This window comes from Saimiri boliviensis, chromosome 13 (assembly GCF_048565385.1).
Source record: "Saimiri boliviensis isolate mSaiBol1 chromosome 13, mSaiBol1.pri, whole genome shotgun sequence".
Classification (NCBI taxonomy): Eukaryota; Metazoa; Chordata; class Mammalia; order Primates; family Cebidae; genus Saimiri; species Saimiri boliviensis.
In genome coordinates, this window is record NC_133461.1 from 23,479,552 (window position 1) to 23,503,389 (window position 23,838).

At 38.7% G+C, this 23,838-nt stretch overlaps 1 protein-coding gene across 42 annotated transcripts in view; it reads left to right on the top strand.

The window, feature by feature from the left end:
- TCF4 (transcription factor 4) overlaps positions 1-23,259 on the top strand; it is a 373,037-nt gene extending 349,778 nt beyond the window's left edge. For 24 of the 42 annotated variants that reach the window (XM_003926049.4, XM_003926050.4, XM_074383385.1 and 21 more), the window contains 5 exons: positions 11,355-11,490; positions 13,357-13,519; positions 16,983-17,212; positions 18,301-18,441; positions 18,656-23,259. In XM_003926049.4, coding sequence (XP_003926098.1) covers positions 11,355-11,490; positions 13,357-13,519; positions 16,983-17,212; positions 18,301-18,437 — 666 coding nt within the window. In that variant the 3' untranslated portion in view covers positions 18,438-18,441; positions 18,656-23,259. The remainder of the gene's footprint in view (positions 1-11,354; positions 11,491-13,356; positions 13,520-16,982; positions 17,213-18,300; positions 18,442-18,655) is intronic. The other 18 variants (XM_010336782.3, XM_039463874.2, XM_074383388.1 and 15 more) reach the window with 1 other exon arrangement.
- The last annotated feature ends 579 nt before the right edge of the window (positions 23,260-23,838 follow it).

Consider the following 23,838-nt stretch of genomic DNA (forward strand, 5'->3'; position numbering starts at 1 on the left):
TATATTAGAAAATACACATGTTTTCATTCACTCATTCTGCATCTACTGTGCTTCAGTTGCTATTGGGGATGCATAAATGTATCTGATCGTACAGGCCTTTTATCCTGGTGGGAGGATAATACAAACATGGGTCTAACTAGAATGCAAGGCAGAATTATGAAATGACCTGAGAAGCGATTCAGACAGCTAAGAAAAGCTTCCCAGAAAAGATGGCATTGAGCTCGTATTTGAATCCACATAGAATTTCAACAGTTAGAGACAGGATAGAAAAGGCATTGCAGAGCCATTTAGTAAACTTGATTTAAAGACAAAAACAGAAAATAAAGGTTCATGTACCCAAATGGAAGCAGGAAAATTGCCTGATGATACCAGCCTTTGTAGCTTGCCAGCCAGGGCTGCATTGGGTGAAAAGCCCCTCCACAGCACGGCAGCTCCAGCAATTGGCTCGAATATTTCACATGAGAGTCCACGGGAAGAGCGAGCTTTCATGTATATTTTTTTACATCCAAATTAAGTTAACTCATGGAATTTTCCACCCTTAGGAATTAAAGTAGCAACTCATGAAGTAATTCAGTTATGTCATTCATACCAAAACAGAAAATACTGGAGCAACTTGGCACCGTTTAAAAGCCAAGATTAGGCCTTGGCCATTTTATATTTTTTCAGATTCTGTGGCCGTTGTGTTATTTTAACTTTTACTGTGGCTGTAAATTTTTCAAATCAAAAGTATCTTAATTGCTTAGAAAACAGAAGTTTAAAATGGGTTCATAGTAAGAAGAGGGTTTAGGCAAAGCAGCTTTAGGAGTGAGAACTGAAAGAAAAAAAACTGTAGCATTGCATTTTCTGTACTGTGAGGGTTCTACCTAATTGGTTGACATTCACAGTTGTGCATAATTATAGCTTCCTCTATATCCATAAATCATCTTAGAACTATAAAGTTGAGTTTAACCAAAAGATCTGTCCAGTATTAGTTAAATGACATCTTTAGGGAAGCATTGTCCTGATACAATAGCCACATTCATTTTAAAGCAGTTAATTGGACACATTGTCAAAAACCACAGTATTGAGTTTCCACATTTTAATTTCATATTTGCCTTCTCTCTGGCTTCTGCACACGGACGGGTCTCTTTTGGAGCTGAAAGTGTGTGAAAGTTATTGGAGAATGGTAGTCTCTGGGTAATGTTTCTGTAAGCTGCCCAAAATTTTCCCCCTGTAGTCTAGATGGGAAACAGCTGGTTTTTGTTTAAAAAGCTGTTTTGCAAAATGTCTGAATCTTGAGATATAGAACTGAGGTCACCATTAAAGCAGGTGCTTGGGAGCAAGTGAGAAAGACTCCAGGGGCTGGCTGGCTCTGGAGTCTTCTGCAGGGCATTTCCTATTAGAAGAAAAAGCATTGAAGTTTGCTCCTTTATTCAGAACACAGACAGATAAAAGTATTCATAAGTAAGCGCATTAGCAATGCTACTAGAAATTGAGTATTTTTGAACATAACCAGCCCTCAAGTGAATAATTAGCTCAGTGTGAAAGAAACTAAAATGGTCATTTTTCTCACAGGGCTTCAAGATACAAGAGCCCAGGCTCTAGTCTACTTTGGATATTATAAGTGCTTGAATTTCCTCTTTAAACACACCAACAGTAAAAGAACTATTTCAAATAAGCAGTAACGTAACTGACTATATCTTCTGAGGGTTTGGATGCGATCTAAGGGAGAGGGGGAAAAGAGACCTGACTTCTTGGCAAGACCCACACCAAAGCAGTTTAGGGAAAAAAAGCAAAGCAAAAAACATGTGGAACCACTAAAGGCCAGTGCACGTCAGGTATCCACCAGTCTGAAGATGAAAGGAAATAAGCCTCCTCTCCTGGGAGCTGGAGGTTATTAGCAGCTGTTTATCCAGTCGGGAATAGAGATTAACATTGTAATTTTTTTTTTTTTAAGAACTAGAAAAAAATTTGTTTGGGAAGTTGGCTTTTCATATCAAGTCACTGTGCCTTGCCAAAAAAAACTTCCTTTCTCAGAACTCATGTACTAGCATTGAGCAATGTTATGATTCTCTGAGAAACTCTGGATTACCGAAAAGTCTTTCTTCATTAAATAGAACAGAAAAGGACAGAGACATGAGTGTTTGCCACTGTCACATTGCAGTTGCGCTGTTTACAATGTGAAATTCACTGTTTGGCCTATTACCTGTTCTCCAGGCTGACTCTTAAGTGGGACACTCCGCCCTCTACCCCTCACACACACCCCCACAATTTAATCATTGCCACTCTAAGGTGCACACGATGGGTTCTGCATCTACCTACTGCTTGTAAAATGACCTTTCATGAGATATTGGGGAAGCTGCTTAGTACTCTGGATGCTTTATTCTCAAAAAAAAAAAAAAAAAAAAAAAAAAAAAATGAGTTGGATATTGGTATTTTTCCCCTGATTTAATGCTACTCTTAATGTCATTTTCTTTTATTAAATCCTTTCTCCTGCTTTTGATCTTATTTATAGCAGAGCCACTGGTCATATGGAAACTATTATTGTATAGCTGCGAGATGAAAGACTTCATGGCAATTAAATAAGAGCAAATCATTTGGGCCAATAATACACACGTACAGTGAGGTACCATTTGTGTCCAAAATGCCCTCTGTTGTTCACTTTGTAGCAAAGCCATTGAACTTTACAAAGGGCTTTACAAAAATCTGCTTTTTGTCAGAAATATGTAGTCTGACAATATGAAAACACATGTTAACACACAGTCCTTCGCTGCTATCTTCTTCACACACACACTACCTAAATCATGCCACTTATTGATACAAAATGAAATTTTCACTTCAAGTGGGGATGTCATTTAATTGTGTTAAGCGTCAGCTCTTAAAAAATATATTTGGGGCCGGGCACGGTGGCTCACGCCTGTAATCCCAGCACTTTGGGAGGCCAAGGCGGGTGGATCACGAGGACAAGAGATCGAGACCATCCTGGTCAACATGGTGAAACCCTGTCTCTACTAAAAATACAAAAAATTAGCTGGGCATGGTGGCGCATGCCTGTGGGTGGCGCATCCCAGCTACTCAGAAGGCTGAGGCAGGGGAATTGCCTGAACCCGGGAGGCGGAGGTTGCGGTGAGCCGAGATCGCGCCATTGCACTCCAGCCTGGGTAACAAGAGTGAAACTCCGTCTCAAAAATATATATATATATATTTGGATAATCTATATCAAAATTCTGCCCATCATTCAAAACCTGCCTAAAATGTCATGTTCTTCTTAAAGTCGTCCCCTGGTTTCCCAAACGGATACGACTTCATCGTTTTTTAAAATCCTAGATGACCTTGTACTCTTTTATGACATTCATCATCTTTTGCCTTGTATACTAATTCTCTTATCCCACCATTAACAATATCAGTGCCTGTAAAGTCATAGACGTGTCTGTCTTTTATTATTTTTCCCTGCACATGCCCATATAGTGTCTTGCATATAGTAGACTTTCATAAGGCATTTGTTGAATTAAGTGAAATGTTTATTACTTGATAGAAACATGCTAAATATATATTTGACAATATCAGATGTCAGATTTCACACAGTCTCACAGATCCATACCATTTGTGTTGTCGTTTACTGAGCATCTAATTGTACATTGTACTATTACACAATGTGCAACTGTGGGGTGGGATGCTCCCAAATGGAGACAAATAAAGGCTTTACGAAAGGCAGCGAAACAAACTCATCGACGTTTATGCCCTGCACCATTCAACAGTGACCTTGAGTGTGTTTTAAGGGTGGTGCCTGTGGTGCATAGTCAGCTTGGTGGGGTGACAAGAAAGTGGAGATTTCTGGAGATCAACTCGGCCCTGAAGGGTCAGAGTAAGGAGGTCTGTGGAGCTAATGAAAGAGAAGCAGTTGGGGAGTTGGGAGGAAAAACCAGCCCAGCAGACCGAGCAGGGAGGGCTTTGTTCAAGCCTTAGTGATGTGGGCATGAACCCAGAAATGAGGGGCCATGCACAGGTAATTAAACATTGTAGTGAGGAATTTAAAAATGGGAGGGAACTGCAGTGGTCTAGGTGTTTAGGTGAAGGATGCATCAGCACAAGCTGGAGATCTCAGACTGTATCCATACAGCAAGCAAGAGCCAGGCTGAAGCCTTAGTGTTGCAGGGGACCACTTGATGGAGGGAGAATATTACATTTAAAAGATGAGTATTTAGAAAGAGATGGGGAAGAAATGGTTCATTCGTTTAGGTGAGCTGCTTTGTACTTCTACTGTTTTCCAGATATATTACAATAAGCATGTGTTACTTGGATAACAAGAAAAGCATTTAAAAAATAAAGGCCAGTTGGTAATGGTAAATCACTAGGGATCCTTAGGGATGGGCTGCCTAGACTTGCCAAAAAGTGTGTGGAGGTCAGCAGCATGACTGTGCACCACATAGGTGTGCTTGCAATTGAGGCTTTCAGAACTCCAAGTGTAAGTCGAGTGTTCAGTTGTCTTTTCCTTCCCTCTAAACAGAAGCTGTTTACACATCATTGCTAGACTTCACCCTACTCTCTGTGCTGATATATTTGGTTCACTAGGATGGATTAGCTTTAGTTCCATACCACCTGCTTACTGGCCTACTCTACGGAGCAAGGAAGAGCTAGAGGAATGGGCTCTGTCCATCTCCTGCCACTGTCCCCATAAGTGAGCTGCATCCAGTTATGGTTTCCACCATAGGAAAATGATGTCGAGAATTGAGAGTGTGGGGTGGAGATACAGAAAAGAGAAATGAAACAGTTTTAATGGATGGAACGTATGAGTTAGTACAAGAAAGGTGATCTGAGGTCAGCTCACATCCATTTGCATTTCTTGAACTATATCACAGAATCATTCATTTAACCATTTTGGTGAACATCCAGGGGAGGGAGTTTCAGACCAGCTGATCACATGATAGACGAGTACTGCCAAAGTTGGGATCATTTAGATCATGTTTAAATCCTCTTGAAAGTTATTTTATTATCTGGAGAATAAATATTAAATAAATCTCCAAGAATTGCACAATAAGGAATTACCTTACATTTCATACACAGCGTGAGTGAAGCTGTGATATTTCTGGAAAACAACGTAGGTGTTCTCAAGACAGTTATGAAATCTTCTCCCAACAAACATTTTAAGAATCAAGTAAAAATCCAAGCAAAAGAATTGAATCCAGATCTGATGTTAATGAAAAGTCTCTTAAAGGTTTAGTCACATGTATTAAAGAAAAATAGTCTGATAAGTTTTTAAACTGAGAAATAAGGAAATTATGTTTGTGGTTGGAATGTCCCAGATGTTAGCTTTTTTTCCCACACAGGTGGTTGTTAGAGGTAGGTCTGGTTTTCTGCAGAGTCTCTGGGCCCCTGGTGGTACTCTACCAGTATCTGTCTACTGCTGCCATTTCATGACTTCCAAGTTCCCATCTGTGAGGCATTAAAAAACTTTGCATGACTGCTTCCTACCTCTTTAAAAGATGCACTTTTGTACTAAGTGGTGTTTTGCCCATTTGAAAAAATAAGTTTGCTTTCCTCTAATATGACAGAGGTCTGGCAAGATAATTGAAACTGAAATCTAGTACTCAACAACTGTCATGTATAATTGATAGTTCATGGGGAGATTACAGTTCACACACCAAAACTGTTTTCTGTATCAATGGGTTTCTAATTACAGTGAAAGCCCATCAGCTTTTCTCTTGTGTTAATGGAAAAAAAAGAGAGAAAAGTAACAGTAAGTCCCAGTTACCAGGACTTCTGTCTTTGTCCATTTCCTTCTTTCTAAAAACAAACAACAACAACAACAACAAATGCTATGTCTAAAATTTGAAACCAGATGCCATTAATGACAAACTTTAGTTTCGATGTACCAAAATGTTCGTAATAGTATGTCCAATTTTGTGTCATTACTTGGTCTAGAAATTGATGACGAGTTTCCTAAAGTTCCTGTTCTATACTCTTTTAGAAGGATTATGGTAGAATAGAAGTGACTGAGGTCTGAAAGCCTGTTTTGAAGCAGTTATCTCTGGAGATAACATTAACTAGGATTGAATAACTGCCAAATGAAATTTAATACATTTTCCCATCCATGAAATAGGCCTCTTAAATACAACAGAATAATTACTTTCACAATACTCCCTGGAAACAAAGAGAGCAAAAATATTGAATGCCTTTTTTGTTTGTGGTGTTTGTTGTTAGCTAGAGGATAAGGACAAGGATATTTACCAAGATGCTGTATGCATCTCCATATAAAAACAGCCTTGCCAACAGCCACCTAATTTGAATCTGCATGTCTTTTAAATCTGCTTATGTTGGAAGGATCGTGGCAAATATTAAATTTTATAATTTAGTTAGACATTTTGGCCTTGGCTTGAGTTAATGAACTATGATTTTTCCTCTACAATAAAGAAAACAAATGATTTTCCTATCTCTCTCTATATATGTATGTGTATGTATGTTATATGCTTGTATCTAGGTGTGCATATACATGTATACACACACACACACACACAATTTCTCTCTCTCTCTCTCTCTCTCTCTCTCTCTCTCTCCCCTGCTGTTTTAAAACAAAAGCGCTGGGAAGTAAACACCTCTTGCCCTTTAACTTTACTCCCCTCTCCTATATAATTATTGGATGTTTTCTGAGTTCAAAATCTGTTTTAGTTCTCTAACTAAATATCTAAAGTTAGATCTGAAGTCACTTCACCATTCTTGGCCTTAGCTTTCTTCCCTGTAAATGAAGAGTTTGACCTAACTGGTATATATCAATGGTCCTCTGAGCCCTTGAAGTCTAAGTTCTGTGATTTCAAAGTGCTTCTAACAATTTATCAAGCCCTTTCTTGGAAACTGAGGTTATTTAAAATTATATGGTGCTTATGTGATTTGAAAGAATTATTGCATATCTAATGACATTTAATTATTTCCAATGACAAATTCACACAGGAGAATTTAAATAGCTGTGTTGTAATTTGAATATAATTTGACCTAAGATATGATGTAACTCGGATATTTACACCTCCATGTACCAGCCAAAATGTGGAAGGGGCAGGCCAAGCAAGCTGTGTTAGGACTACATGACCTTGTCTCCTCTTCCTCCTTTGTAGCTCTCTGGACCAGGAAAATGCCTGGCATTAAGGTGGCCCATTCATAGGATGACCTGTGTCTGCTTCAAATTGAGCTGGGCCATCCAATGATCTTGGCTTTCTGAACTCAGAAATACTAAGACAGAGAGGAAGTTAGCAGCAGGTACAGAGCCAGAAAGAATGTACCAAGAGGTATCATGAAGAAAGAGTCCCGTCTATTGTCATGAGGGAGCAGAAGCCAGAGAGAAGCAGAAGTACCCCCCGGAGAGAGGGGGAGGCTGAATAGTCCAGGAGAGTCAAGGAGTGAGTGGCATAGGTTCCCCAGAGCTGAGTCCAAAATCTAAGCTACAGAAATCTTTATGATAAATCTCTTACTTGAACAAACTCAAATAGGTTTCTCTTCCTTGCTATTAGAACTATCCTACTAAATTGATCAGTGTATAAATATCCCCCCAAGAATCATCATGAGCTCCACAAAAACTGGGACCACATCTGAGTTATTTCTCGTTCTTTCCCCAGTACCTTGCAAAGTGACAGGCACGGGCTAGATTAGAAAATGTTGGTTGAATTAGTAAATGTATTCTCTGATCAATCAATGAATAATCCTGAATAATTTTTGAACGTCACTTCTACCTTTTACTTTTAGCATAGATATAACTAAAACTGCATTATATGTGACTGTGGGAAGACTCACATTTTCAATGAGTATTGATAAAATTAACTGTTTTCATAAGCTGGCTTTAACTTTAGAATATTCTTATCTCTATGAAAAGGTTATCAAAATAGAGCTTTAACGAAGTATAGATTTTCTAAAAATAGGCACCAAATGTCTTTCTTAGAATTGATTTGCGGAAATATGCTTTTTCCTAGTCACATTATGGTATATTTAAGTTCAGAATGGCAAGACCATTGGCTGGCCCAGCTCATTTTGATGAAGCAGACATGGGTCATCCTATCAATGAGCTGCTTTAATGCCAGTGGACAAATCCCTGACCCTTGTATATACAGAGGACAGTGTGGGTTTCTCCATCTATTTCCGTGTTATTCTAGTAATGAATTTGTGCTGACCGTCTACTGTGTTTCTTCCCTTGTCTCTTATGTGACCAGAAATAATGTTTCTGAAAGAGAAGTAAACAGGGTTAGAAATGTGCCATCTGTGGCCAAGGAAACAAGCAGAGCAAAGCCAATTCTCCAAACTGGAATACGATTCCACAGCCACAGGCGGTAGAATTGATCCTGATCCTGGAGAATCAAGCTCATTATTACATGGATCTGGATCTGTCAGAGGTCATTCACGTGACCTGGAATAGACACAGTTACAAGGGAAGCCTTAAAACGTGAGGACAAGTTAGCTGGGTGTGGTGACGGGCATCTGTGACCCCAGCTACTCGGGAAGCTGAGGCAAGAGAACCGCTTGAACCTGGGAGGCAGAGGTTGCAGTGAATAGGGATCAAGCCACTGTACTCCTGCCTGGGCAACAGAGTGAGACTCTGTCTCAACAACAACAACAACAACAACAACAACAACAACATCAGAACAACTTTGTCTCTAACATTCTTTATGGAAAATTATTGATATTATTTGAGGTGTTCTAAGATAATCTATAGAAAATAGATGCTGTTAGGCAACATTAAAATCCAAAAAAAATGAAGTTGGAACAACAGTATCCTCAAATGTATTTATAGTATTTAAGAGTTTACTGTCATTGTAAAGGAGAAAGATTTAAAATTGAATGGATTTTAACAAAATAGAGGCAAAGATCACCATAAGTGAAAAAAGCTTGAGTTTTGAGGGTTCTTGAACTACATAGGCTGTTACTTTTATATAACATGCAAGTATTTTCTGTCAAAACACAGATTCTGTCTGCAATTATGATGTATCTATTACGTACCAGTTGTGTATGGGTGTGTGGGCTCTCTTTTCCTCTTTTGAGACCTTATCTCAGTGTTATCTAGAGGGAAAAGTTTTCAAGGTGAATAATTGAATATATTTTAAGTAAAAAGGAAAATATTTACCCTAAGTTGTGTCACAGATGCTTGCAAGGAAGTCTTGAGAGTGTTAATGATTCTGAAATAGGAGTATACTTCTCTTATGCTCAAATCTGTGGTTACTTTCAGTGATTTTGACTTAGAGTCATCCTTTTGGCAATTCAAGGAATTCATCCATTGGGAATACAAATAAATATGAATCAGCACGAAGAATTATTTGGGTTTATATTGATTGACAGACATAAAGAGCCACCATTTGATCAAGGCCTGTGAAAATTCATGCTTACAAGTTGACATCTTAGATTGAAAGGATAATCATTGATTGAATCAGTTTTCTAATGCATGAATATAAAAACAGCAAATCAAAACCTCAATGGAAAATAGCTATCACTCTTCTGAATAAAAGAAATGGTTGAAGGAGCAGGTGGGTATGGTCTGCCTGTAAGAGAGCAGACTTCGGTCACAGTGGAAAGGAGTGGTGTGGCAGGCAATGGAGTTGAATACATTAAAAAAAAAATAAAAATAAAAAAGGTCTGTACTTAATGCCATAGAGCTCTAGTAGCTGAAACTAGGATCAGTGAGTGAAATTTACAAAGAGGCCAATTTGTGGTAAAAATGGAATGGGCTGTCTGGGAGATAGCAGTCTCATTACATTTGAAGCACCCCATAGAGGCCAGATAACCACCATTCAGAAAGTTCTGTGTTGCAACACATGCACCCGGGAGCAGCACTGGACTTCCCACATCTCTCTGCTGAAACATTCGTTTATCCTTCCTGATGCTCATAAGCCTCCAGTATTTTCCTATTCATGCTATATTTTGAATTCAAACAATTACATGATTTATGTGATACTCCCCACCCAAAATTTGAAAAAAAATTTAGAATGCGCACACACACGCATAGACACACACACACACACACACACACACACACACACACACACACGGTCTATTTCAGGATCAGTTACCTAAATATATTTTAAGTAAAAATCAAAATATTAAAGGCCATACTTAATACTTAGCTGCCTTTAAATAGCATGTGCTTATTAGGTCCTGTGAAGTTGATTGTTGTTGGTTCAGATTCTTAGTGTTAATGCATTCTTTGGAAATACTCTTTTAAAACATTTTGGTAACAACAGAGTGAAGATTGTCCTTTCTGGTTTTATATTTTTGACTGGAAAAAAAAATAAACCTGAATCATGGAAGTATAAATGTATGGTTAATTTTTTGTGTTTTAGACCCACCGACCTGTGTAAATGCTCACTTAACCATAGGCTAAGAAAATACTTGGAAATAGAAAAGAAAATGTGAATTAACTGATTGTCCTCTTAATTAACAAATGCTTCATGTTTTTGCTTGAAGGCAGATGCTATAAAGTAAGCAGTTGCTGTCTCAGTTCAGTGCCACAAGTTCAATGTCCCTGGACCCCATGGGAGATAGTAGTAGTTAATAAAAAGCTCAGCAGTACTTTTTAAATCAAGTAATTATGCTGTACTCTATAATTTTATTCTTGGAAGCATGAAGAGTATTTACAATATAGTGTCTTTCTAGGATCAGAATAGTGAGGGAAAAAAAATGGAAAAATGTCCAAACATCCTTGCATGGCAATGATGGCATTACTGGTGTGTTTAATAAAACCTTTATTGGTACATTTTCCGGGGTGGTGGCATTGGCAGAAACCATCCCCCTTTAGATTTGAAACTCAGCAGCTGATGAAATACAGTAAACATTAATTTGGAATGGGCTGCCAGTTTTGGAAAGCCAGGTGACATTTTATTATATTTGTACCAAGCAGAGGCTGTGTCCCATACTGCTGTAGCTTCCGCTGTCAGAGGCTTAGCTGGCATTATGGAAAAAAAAAATGGCAGGCCTGAGAATCTTATCCCCTGAAATGAAAGTCGAATGCCAAATTGAAATTCCTGTAGGATTTCCGATAGCAATGGGGGAATTGAGAAGCCCACAATTAAGCATATGGGCATTAAGATAATTGTCAGATCTGTTGGCGGACATGATAGAAGACAGATGGGTACGAATCAGTGCGCTCCACTGCAGCACCCTGGGAGACAATTTGACGTTTTACCTGCCTGAGCTACTCTGCCATATTTGTCACTGAATGTACAGCACAGCATCTTACTGAGTGTTAAGTGTTTTCACAGGAAACTATAGGTGCATGTGCGGTCCTCCAGCGCCCTCTAGTGAAATGCGTTTGGGAGTATGGTTTTTGAAAAGCCAGTCTGCCTTCCTCAGGTCCTAGTGTGGCATCTGGTTCCCGCTCACCTCTCTGGTTTCTCTCACCCTTTCAGGTGGGGACCCATCGTGAAGATGGCGTGGCCCTGAGAGGCAGCCATTCTCTTCTGCCAAACCAGGTTCCGGTCCCACAGCTTCCTGTTCAGTCTGCGACTTCCCCTGACCTGAACCCACCCCAGGACCCTTACAGAGGTAGGTCAGCCTCACCAGGGCACTTCTGACCTCACTTCCACAGTAAGCCCAGTGTTGATACCCAGCCTCTGGTGTTCATCCCTCAAGAAGCACTGGCAGAAACCCAAGAATCGAATTGGGTACAAAAATCGTAAGTAAATGGGAAAGTATTTAGAACTTCGCCCACTAATCTTATTTCTCCAGGGACTGTTTTCCTCAAACATCCTCTGAAATCTCAGTCCTGTATCAGTAGGGAATGAGGCCACAGACTGATGAGAGGAAATTTTATTTTAGCTATTTCCACGTTTTTCTCATTCAGGTCCTCTAATGTGGTTAGTTGTGGCCTGAAAATGATATTTCCAAATGAATAGGAAGGAAGGAAATTGTTTTTGTTAAGATGGAAGGAAATATAGGTGCATTTACAAAATGGGGCTTGCTTGCATGATTTTCACTTTTGTGTCGGCTAGTCCTGTAATGATTGCCTCGTACCAGTGACTGCGAGCGGCTTTTCATGACCCCAGGAAGTTGGGCTGTGGCTGGCCAGCTGACTAGCAGTCACTTATATAACATCTTCTCAGTCCCTTCATGTTTAATACAAAAATGATAACATTGCCACAGGAATACATGGGCATTTTTCCAGCTGTTCAACATTGTACAGATCTGAGTGTCAATTATATGTATGGGTATGTCTGCCCATTTTTATATGAAGAGTAATCGTTTTATAGAACTTTTTCTTTTTCTTTTGCTGCTTTGAGACAGAGTCTCACTTTGTTGCCCAGACAGAGTGCAGTGGTGCAATCTCAGCTCACTGCAACCTCCGTCTTCCCAGGTTCAAGGGATTCTCCTGCCTCAGCCTCCCAGGTAGCTGGAATTATGCATTACCATGTCTGGCTATTTTTTGTATTTTTAGTAAAGACGGGGTTTCATCATGTTGGCCAGGCTGGTCTTGAACTCCTGACCTCAAGTGATCCGCCCGACTCAGCCTCTTAAAGTGCTGGGAATACAGGCGTGAGCTGCCCCACCTGGCAAGGAGCTTTCTTTTCAAGAGCCTTTTGTTTTTGCCCTCTTTGTCCTAAATCCGTGCTTCTCAAACTGCACGTAAGCGCGACCTGAGGATCTTGTTAAAATGCAGATTCTGATTCAGTAGGTCTGGGATTGTCCGTTTCTAGTGAGCTCACAGGTGATAAGGCCACTTGGACCAAAGTTTGAGTGGCAGAGTTCTAGAATACAAAGATTACAAATAATGGGGAATACTTGACAGACATGCTTTTAACTTAAAAGAAAGTTATTACATAGGGTCATGTTTTAAAATGCAGTGTGACTTGGAAAGTTGAGCAGTGATAAAGCTAGAAATTTCTAAAATGAGTAGCAAACTGCCTTCCATATGTACCATTTTAAAATGCTGATTACTCCTTGAGAATAAGAGAAGCCTAATTTCAGAATATCATTAGGGTACCTATTGAAGTCTTGACTACACATATTTAGCATACTCCCTGGGAATTATATTTTAAGGACATTTTTCTATTAAATCATTGCATATGGAAGAAACTCAATATAATAGCTGATATTTACTTGGGTTCTTAATCAGAACATTGGATGTGTGATTTTCATGATTATGATTTTCATTGCAATTAAGTTGATGTTTTGTAGACAGTGAAATTACCATCTACTCCAAAAGATTGCAAAATAGAATTTAACCTTAGAGCCAATGCAGAGAAAACTTGTTTCTGCAGGTGCATTTTTGAAACTTCAACAGATAGCAGGAAAAAAAAAGTGACAGAAGGATCACAGTTCAGCAGTATGAATTGTCTGCTGGCAGCCTTGCAATCTGGAGTGCAGGCAGTGAGTTTTCGATGTACATGTCACCTGATTTCTCTTTTTCTGTAGGCATGCCACCAGGACTACAGGGGCAGAGTGTCTCCTCTGGCAGCTCTGAGATCAAATCCGATGACGAGGGTGATGAGAACCTACAAGAGACGAAATCTTCGGAGGACAAGAAATTAGATGACGACAAGAAGGATATCAAATCAATTACTAGGTCAAGATCTAGGTAACAGTATATAATACTGTCGCTTCATTTAATTCCTTTATTGGACTTTGATGAAGTGAACAGAACGGGAAGAAACTATTCAGTTTTTTCCTGGCAGGTAAATTTACAGCTGAAAAGAAAATTAAAGACCTACTCTAGAAGTACTAAAAGTATCGTTTAAGATACCTGTACTCTAGGGAGGCCTAAAATGTTTCGGCCTTGATGAATTTGGACCCAATGCTAATGACACAGTGGAAACAATTTGTATCTGATTCAAGTACAAACAGTTTATTTTTAAAACTCTACTTATTCTACAAATTTGGTCAGAAATGTTGTTTCTATAATATTTCCAAAGAAAGACTGTAGTCGTGTTGAAAACTCCATTGATATATGTGCCAACGATAACTGTTTTCGTACCTCTAAAGTGAGAAAATACTGATTTCCTAGATTTATCCTACACATATTGATGTATATAAGAGTAATACCTAAATTGCTAATAGTTTTTCCTCTTGGATACTCTTTTCTATGGAAAGCACAACTGCAGGAAAATAGCTTCTGGTTGGTTTTCTTCAGTATCTGCTATCTTTACATTCCGTTCTCTATCCCCGTGAACTTTAATCTGATAATCAGATGGTTTTTGAATACCAACACCCATGTACTTTGCCTCAGTTCCCTTGGGTTGTTTTTACTTAAAATTTAACCAATTGTCCTAAGACTACAGCTTCCTTCTAAAGGCTGTGGTTCTCAAGGTTCTATTGAAGCTCTTGTGAGTTAGGAACATGCCGCCTCTTTATGTTGCCTTTGTGATTATTGAGATCAATTCCATATCCTGCCACCAGTTTTAAAATGCTGAATGCTTCTAGATAAACTTTTTTCCTTTCTCATTGTAGTTTTCTGATTCTTGGCCAAGTTGGCAAGAAATCCCAAGGAGGGGATTTCATACCTTTAATAGCTTCTGTGTTCGTCCAGTCAGTTCTTGGTAATTTAACTTATTGTGGCCAAACTTAGGCATGTTAATGGATCCTTTGAAGTTTCATAACATTTTCACTTGCTGTTGAGAAACTTCCTATTGAAAAGGTCACTCTTAGGACATTTACTTATGTGTGTGTCCAAAACTGTGTTATAAGGCAGTGCTTTTCAAATCTAGGCAGTTTTATTTACATAACCAATTTATTTGTAAGTGAATAACCAATTCTAATTGGTTATTAGCCTGAAAACCTTTGGAAGAAAAGTTCCCGTTTTCCAGTCCCCTTTGTGTAAGGTATGGCACATGTTGGATATATAAAAATATCACCCAAATGCTTAGCTTCAGGACAGGCCCAGCAGAGACTGTTTCCTTTTGCTTTTTATAGCCTATTTGCATAGTGGAATATAGAAGTGAATTAATTGTAACTTAATTTCCTTGGCATTGGCAGCAGTCGAGGATAAGGGCAGAGGAGGGATCAGCAGAGGGCAGAGAAAGAGAGTCTTTTCCAGTGGACTCAGTTGAATTGCATGTTTACCATACACACCTGTGGCGGACAGTACCATCTGGAAAGGCGCTTAAGCTGTGGAGAGAGGAGAGCCTGGTCTTGACATCCTTCTGTCATGTCATCCTCTCTGCCCCTAACTTTTCTCCTTCACCCATGTGTTCTTGACTTATGTGCATCGTCTTTATGTGTAACGTGTACTTGCAACCCAAGAACACCACTCCCACTTTTGATTAATTGGAGCTTCTCAAGTGTAGCTGGTCTTTACTGCCACTTGGAAGTTACCCAGAGATTCTCCAAAATGGAAGACCAGAGTCATACATTTTAAACCAGCATTCATTAAGTATACATTGAATCGACTAGATAATTTCCCACGTCTTCCAACTCCAAAGTGTTGTGATTAATGATCTTTATCCTGTGAACATTTCCGATGTGTGAAATTTTAAAGTAGAGGTTAACCTTCATGATCCCATAGATCCATACTCTACCCTCTAGGTTAATTGTTAGTCACTTCCATGTAGTTTCTTGTAATGGGGAGTCTACTGATGTTCAGTGAAGTTTGTTTCATTTTTTTATGTCTCTCATAAGCCCCTCAAAAATCCTCACTCATGTTTATTCACAATAGTCATTCAGAGCTCTGTGTGCTGCTCTGCCTCTTGAGACAAGACGTAATGCACGCCTCTCTTTTTAACATGGTAGCCCTTGGAATATTTGAACCTGCTTCCGTGAAGATTTCCTGATGTGACATGCTTTCCAGGTGGCTCATCGTCTTCTTTGCCTTCCATTCAAAAGTTTCTAATTTGTCACTGTTGCACCCAGAAATGGACAGAACTGATCTTATCATTCCAGACTATTCTGGGCCCAACCATGCCTTTATTATGAATCAGAGGGTATTTTGGTTTTCATAATCAGAAATTAGCTTTTGGCCCTTTTTTTTCTTTTTTTTTTTTTTTTTTTTTGGTAAGAGACAGAGTCTGGCTGTGTTGCCCAAGCTGGTATACAGTGACCTGATCCCAGCTCACTGCAGCCTCCACCTCCTAGATTTAAGTGATCCTCCCACCTCAGCTTCCCAAGTAGCTGATACTACAGGTGTGTGCCACTATGCCCGGATAAGTATTTTGTAGAGACAGGGTCTCACTATATTGCCCAGGTTGGGATTATGGGCATGAGTCACTGTGCCCTGCTTTCTGCCTTCATTTTTGACTCACTGTGAGGTCCTGGTCATTCGTAAGCTGTAGGTGTTTGCTTTTTTGAATCATTTTGCATGGCTGATACCAATTCAGGTTTCCCAAACTACTTCTGGGGATCATAAACATCTATAACATTGAAGACCACAGAAGTCATGTTTTTCTAACCTTTTATTTAATACATAGAGAAAATGAGACTGACTTAGGTTGACCAGGCCTTCAAAGCAAGGTGATGGTGACACCCGGATAAAAGCCTCACTGTCTTCATTCCCATTGCTCTGATGTCTTAAATATAGGTTTTTCTTATTAGTCCTGTTAAGCTGCCTTGTATTTTTTTGACCTGTCAAAATCATTTTTAAATTACTTGTTTCCTCTAGGTTTCAGATGTCACGGTATAAAAGGTTTTGTATATGTGAAAAAAGATGAAGTATAAACTGAAAGTCATTTGGAAGCATGGTTATACAGCATAGGCTAAGCATAAGTTGGTGAATTACCCTTTGCAGAGTGTAACCCCATTGATAACAAAAGCTTTGTTTTCCGTCCCCGCCCACATCAGTATGGGCACACTCTGCACTCGAACTTTAATCTGTGTCATCCTTACCTATTTGGTTTGGGTTTAATGTCTGCGAGAAAACCAAATATCTGGTGTATTGTGGACTATCACAGCCATCTAAACCAGTCCCAAGGTCAAGTGGATATAAAAATTCTGCCAAAGATATGGCATAAGATGGAAAAGTTCCCTGAAAACTCTGGAAGCAAACAAAGTAATGTAGACACTTTCTTTTTCCCCACACGATTAGAAAATGTCACGTCCCTTTTGTCCCACAGCAATAATGACGACGAGGACCTGACGCCGGAGCAGAAAGCGGAGCGTGAGAAGGAGCGGAGGATGGCCAACAATGCCCGAGAGCGCCTGCGGGTCCGCGATATCAACGAGGCTTTCAAAGAGCTTGGCCGCATGGTGCAGCTCCACCTCAAGAGTGACAAGCCCCAGACCAAGCTCCTGATCCTCCACCAGGCGGTGGCCGTCATCCTTAGTCTGGAGCAGCAAGTCCGAGGTGAGTGCAGGCCAGCCTCCTTACAGAGCTCATGGGGAGCTCATAGCAGGCACGAGCTGAGATGGGCACGCCAGCCTTGAGCAGTGGCAGAGAGTAGACTTTTTTGGGGGTGAGGAGGATGGAGTATCGCTCTGTCACCGGGCTGGAGTGCAGTGGTGTGATCTCAGCTCACTGCAACTTATGACCCCTGAGTTCAAGTGCTTCTCCTGCCTCTACCTCCCAGATAGCCAGGACTGCAGACATGTGCCACCATACCTGGCTAATTTTTGTATTTTTAGTAGAGAAAGGGTTTCACCATGTTGGCCAGGATGGTCTCAATCTCTTGACCTCATGGTCTGCCCACCTCAGCCTCTGGAAGTGCTGGGATTAATTCCACCCAGACAGTGGACTTTTAAGCATCTTTCCAAAGAATTGTTTCAATTACAGACTGTCTAAATCTATGAGGCAGCCTCCCTTTCTCCTGTAATTAAGTTGTAGGATTCGCTCTCTTTTTTTTTTTTTTTTTTTTTGAGACAGTCTTGCTCTGTCTCCCAGGCTGGAATGCAGTGGCACAATCTCATCTCACTGCAATCTCTGCCTCTTGGGTTCAAGCAGTTCTCTGCCTCAGCCTCCCAAGTAGCTGGAATTACAGGTGCCCACCAGCATGCCTGGCTAAGTTTTGTATTTTTAGTAGAGATGGGGTTTCCCCATCTTGGCCAGGCTGATCTTGAACTCCTGGCCTTGTGATCCACCCACGTTGGCCTCCCAAAGCACTGAGATTAGAGGCATGAGCCACCACACCCTGCTAGTCATAGGATTCTAACTAAGATTGTATTGCAGCTTTCCATATGTCCTGTCAGTAATTGGAGCTTAGTCTATTTGCTTTACCAACCTTTGCATACACTGTAAAGAAGCTGTCTACACTCACCATGCAGTTCACCTTTTACTAGTGACTGACCAAATGGTCCACCACAGTACTTAGTACCTGTTCCTTTTGTTCTGTAATATAAACACTGAGAGAAAGGTCAGACATGCAAGAAGAGTACGTTGCTGCCCTCTGCCAGAAGCCTCGGCATTAAACAAAGGTCCTGTGCCTTAATCCTCCACAGAAAGGAATCTGAATCCGAAAGCCGCCTGTCTGAAAAGAAGGGAGGAAGAGAAGGTGTCCTCGGAGCCTCCCCCGCTCTCCTTGGCCGGCCCACACCCTGGAATGGGAGATGCATCAAATCACATGGGACAGATGTAAAAGGGCAAGTTTGTTTTCAGCCGTTTCTGAAATCAATCATTCGTAACTTTCAGCAGCGTATCAGCCATAAGAGTGAATTTTACCCAAATTGACAGATACTTTCTTTCATGGAAAAAGAATTTAAAAAATAAAATAAAATAACAACAACAACAACAAAAAAAAAACCCTTCCTCTGTTACAACTATATTAATGAATCTTTCTCTTTTTTCCTTTCTCAGGTCCAAGTTGCCACATTGCTTCATTAAAACAAGAGACCACTTCCTTAACAGCTGTATTATCTTAAACCCACATAAACACTTCTCCTTAACCCCCTTTTTTGTAATATAAGACAAGTCTGAGTAGTTATGAATCGCAGACGCAAGAGGTTTCAGCATTCCCAATTATCAAAAAACAGAAAAACAAAAAAAAGAAAGAAAAAAGTGCAACTTGAGGGACGACTTTCTTTAACATATCATTCAGAATGTGCAAAGCAGTATGTACAGGCTGAGACACAGCCCAGAGACTGAACGGCAATCTTTCCACACTGTGGAACAATGCATTTGTGCCTAAACTTCTTTTGGAAAAAAAAAATATAATTAATTTGTAAGTCTGAAAAAAAATATTTAATTTAAAAAAAAATTGTAAACTTGCAATAATGAAAAAGTGTACTTCTGGAGAAAACTACATGAACGTTTTTGTTGGTATTCAAGTCAGCTAGTGTTTATAATTACTGGATATTGAATTAGGGGAAGCTCGGCTGCCCTAGTAACAAAACCAGCAAACGTCCTGATGACAACAAAGTGATGACATTAGCCATTCCTTAGGGTAGGAGGAACAGATGGATCTTATAGACCTATGACAAATATATATATAAATATATATATAAATATATATTAAAAATTTAGTGACTATGGTAAGCTTTTGTTCATTTGTTTCAGACTTTTTTCTCCTGTAAAAAAATAGTACTGATTAACTTTTTTAAAAGAAAGATTTTACTGTAAATATGGATTTTTTTTTTTTTTGGTCTTATTTCTGTCCCTTTCCCTGGTTTGTTATCATAACCTGTAGTGCCAACTCTGCTTCCAGAGGGGTAGTGCAGGATGAAATGCTGACCCTGATGTTGCTTCTCATTCATAAATAAGTAGAAAGTTGTTTCTCCAGTCTTTTGGGAACACAAGACTTAAAAGTCACATCATGTGTAGATATTACAAGCAGCATTACCAAGAGATGGCAAAAAGAGTTTGTCTGAATTGTAATGTTGCATTTGTGACCCTATTCTGGGATTTTCAGAGGTACAAGGTTAGAATGCTACAATGTTACCACTGTGCCTTCCAATGTTTATATCATCGGAAACATAACATAATCAAAGTGGCTGTGATTTAACAAAATGATTAAAGTGTTACCTACCTGTGTAGCCGAAGTAGTGTGCAGTGAGGCGTTTCTGAATACATGGTCAGATTTTTGGAAAAAAACAAAAACAAAAAAAAACAAAAGTTCAAAATCCGTCAAATGAGAAAATTGCAAGTAGTGTGACAGAGCTGATTGATTTTGTTGCTTTCTTGATTTCTTTTTCTTTCAAAATGGGTTTACTAAAATGTAGATGACTTAACTGCCTCCTCCTTCGTCTGAAAAATGCCAATATTCAATCATCATGCAGCATTATAACAAGCCTTATGAGTCCTAAAGCATTAAGTTGCACTTTTTTGAGGAGGGGTAGTGCAGTATTTCTCTGGCCAGTATGAATGAAGTTTATACTTACCATATTTGATAGAAACATAGATCAAGCTATGGCACAGCGACTCATCAGATAGCTAGCTTTGACGTCTGGGCACAATTGAACCAACTTCCATCGTGAATCTTTATAATGATTGACTTTGGTGTATAGTGCAGTAAACAGTGCTCCTAGTTAAGTATTTGTCAGCATCCTTTTGTCTCTAACTCGTTTCTATTTTTACAGCCACACAATCTTGGCATGTATTAAGAGAAAAAAAATCCCTGTTCAAGTAGTTTTTCCACCTATCAGCACTGAGTAAATGCCATAAATCCATTGAAATGGTCTAAATGTTCCATCTGTTCTCCTGTTTTGCCAGTTATATAGTAATGAAATACATTTGTAAATTTTATGCAACAAATGGCAAACGTATCATTATTTTGAAATTGTGTATGTAAAAGTTATATTTTTACATGTAGACTCTTGTTATTATGTGTTTTAATACATTGTATCAGTTTTTGTTTTGTTTTGTTTTTTTTTAAGCTGTGTGGTTTAAAAAAGTCTCATTTAAATGAAATAGTGAGCTACAAGAATCAGAATTTTATGTTCATTTCTGAAAATGTAAGAACAAATAAGATAGTTACCACGTGGTCATCTTTTACAAACCCATAAACATTTTGATTAGCTGTGTGTGTGTTGAAAAACTGTAAATATGTTCAGTAGCGATAAAACTAAAATAACTTTGATTTGTTGATAAGTTCCTAAAATGTGGAGGTGGATTAAAACCTTAGGAGAATAGCAGAAATCAAACTTCATGAAAAGTTATTTTGGGGCTTTCCTATGATATGTATGAACAAAGAGGCTCAGAGAAGGGCATGGAAGACAGTAACGTATACTCTCCCCTCCTCCCTGAACAATGAAAACCATGTGTACTTGTTCCCTCCGTATGTTAAAGATTTCCTTTTAGTGGTACATTCTGCACTCATTTTGTATAGTCTACCAAGGCGGGTATCCCTAGGAACAATATTATATAGGAAGCAGGTATACTCTGATCACATTCAGGATAAGTGTACAGAAGAAAATACGGTGTTTACTCTTTAGGGAACTGGAAACACTCCCTGCATTGATGTACATTTTAAGAATGGCACTTTTGATACATGTTATCATAAAGGTGCTTAATAGAGCTGAATTAAAGTTTTTCAAATCTGTAAACAAAGCAAAAAAGTTAATTGTAGTCATTTGGTTATTTTTTAAATTGGTGCTTTATATTTTGTTCTCAGAGTAAAAGCTGCAATTTATTGTTCACCAGCTTTGATGTATTCATTACTCAGTAATGCAATACCTCTGTTGTTGAATTCCCTTTAGAAATAAGTAAAAATTCTAACGGCCACCGAAAGCTGCTCGCTAGGTTTTGCTTGGTGGAGAAACGTAGTCTGCACCTATTCATATTAATTGGGATGTATCCCCATTAAAAAAAAAAAAAAAAAAAAGGAATGTGGCCTTTTTAGTGTGTTTTTTATTGTTGTTGTTTTGTAATTATCAAACCCAGGTAAGATATTGGTATCCTGCACTGGATTTTCACATGAAATTCAGCGGAAGACAGTTAAGATTCAAGTACTATACAAAAATTTCATAAGGGTCCATACTACACTATGTCTATGATGACAGTTAGGCTGGGGATCTCTTTCAGAAACTCGGACTTAAAAGCAACTTGGAACAGTTGATCCACCTCCACATTCAAGTAATTTATGAATATGCAGAATAGGGATCTGTTCATCTAGAAATTTTTACCATTTGTCTTCTGTGTAGCTGCAAGGAACACTAATGTTTATACAACTGTCAGTCCACCCAGTGGTGCAACTGGTTCTGATTCAGTCTTCCGATTCCTTTTTTGTTTTTCACTTTTTCCTATTTCTGAATTTTTTTTTTTTTTTTAATTTGTGATCTTGATTTTGATGAGGGGTTGGGGAGTGGGGAGGGAGTCGAACCAAGACTTGGAGTTAAGAGGATTTTCATCTTTTGCATCCAACAGGCAGAGTATGATCTGTGTCCAAAAGTGAACTTGAGTCAGGAATGAAACAATTTCAGCATAAACAAGCACAAAAATTTAGTCTGCTGGCTGACTGGAAGCAAAAAAAGTCAAGATGGAATATGATGAATTCCAACACAATGGGGCACCAAGGCCTGTAGGCCTCTCTTTTTGTTTTGCTTTGGTTTAGTTTGTTTTTCTTTAGAGACATGCTCTTTCTCATGGGACTTGAAGTGGACTCATCTTTGTGCAGTGCTGGTTTTGCCATACTCATTTCAAGTATTATAGACATATGTAATGGTGAAAATATATGAACTGTGGCCTTTTTCATTCTTGTTACTTGTGATGCAATTAAGTGAAGATAAGAAAAAAAAAAAAAAAAAAAAAAAAAAAAAAAGCAGAGATTTACCATGTATCAGTGCCTGGCTTTTTGTTATAAAGCTTTGTTTGTCTAGTGCTCTTTTGCTATAAAATAGACTGTAGTACACCCTAGTAGGAAAAAAAAAAACTAAATTTAAAAATAAAAAATATATTTGGCTTATTTTTCGCAGGAGCAATCCTTTTATACCATGAATATTACAAAAAAAAAATGTCAGATTCTGAATATTTCTTCTTTGTAGATTTTTGGAATCATTATGAGTAAAAGTTTGTTACTTTATTTTACTATTTAAAAGATGTTATTTTACCATGTGTTACCAAGACGAAACTGTATGGGTAGCTTTTTTGTTTGTTTTTTGTTTTGTTTTTGTTTTTGTTTTTTTAGTTGTAGGTCGCAGCGGGGAAATTTTTTGCGACTGTACACATAGCTGCAGCATTAAAAACTTAAAAAAATTGTTAAAAAAAGAAAAAAAGGGAAAACATTAAAAAAAAAAAGATAAACAGTTACACTTTGTTTTCAATGTGTGGCTGAGTGCCTCGATTTTTTCATGTTTTTGGTGTATTTCTGATTTGTAGAAGTGTCCAAACAGGTTGTGTGCTGGAGTTCCTTCAAGACAAAAACAAACCCAGCTTGGTCAAGGCCATTACCTGTTTCCCATCTGTAGTTATTCGATGAAGTCATGTACATGACCGTTCTGTAGCAATAAATGTGCCATTTTTATAAACTGTTTCTGATACTTGTTTCATTTCATTTTGCATTGTCCATATAGCTATGATTCTCTTCTGTAAGTAAAATGCATCTATATTTCATTTTCCAAGTGTTGGAGGTATTGACAGCTTAACAAAACATACAAAAAAAAAGATCACAAAAACAAATTGTAACGCAAAGCACATGATTGATCAAGGAAGCGATGCCCTTAATGAAAATGGAACGAGATGCATGCAAAACAAAAAGAAAACTGTCTAGAGGATTAACTAATTGAAGGAATATAATTAATGTGCATGTAACACTGAAGCTATGCATTTGAAGAGCTCTGAACTGCACCAATGTTTTCGGTTGTGCTGCAGGTTGCTAAGTCAAGTCAGCCTTAACCTTTTGCATCAGTTGGTCGGCTGTTTGGCAGAACATTCTCAGCTAGATCTTTTCAGTCAAAAAACTAAGATGATTTATTTTGTATCACTTTGTTAAAAGCTGAATATTGTTAGCCACAGTTAATATTAACACTGTATTTATACTTTCTGAAACTATACCCACCCCACCACTTCTGGTTGCCTCTGTTGACTATTAATCCAGATGTAAACAA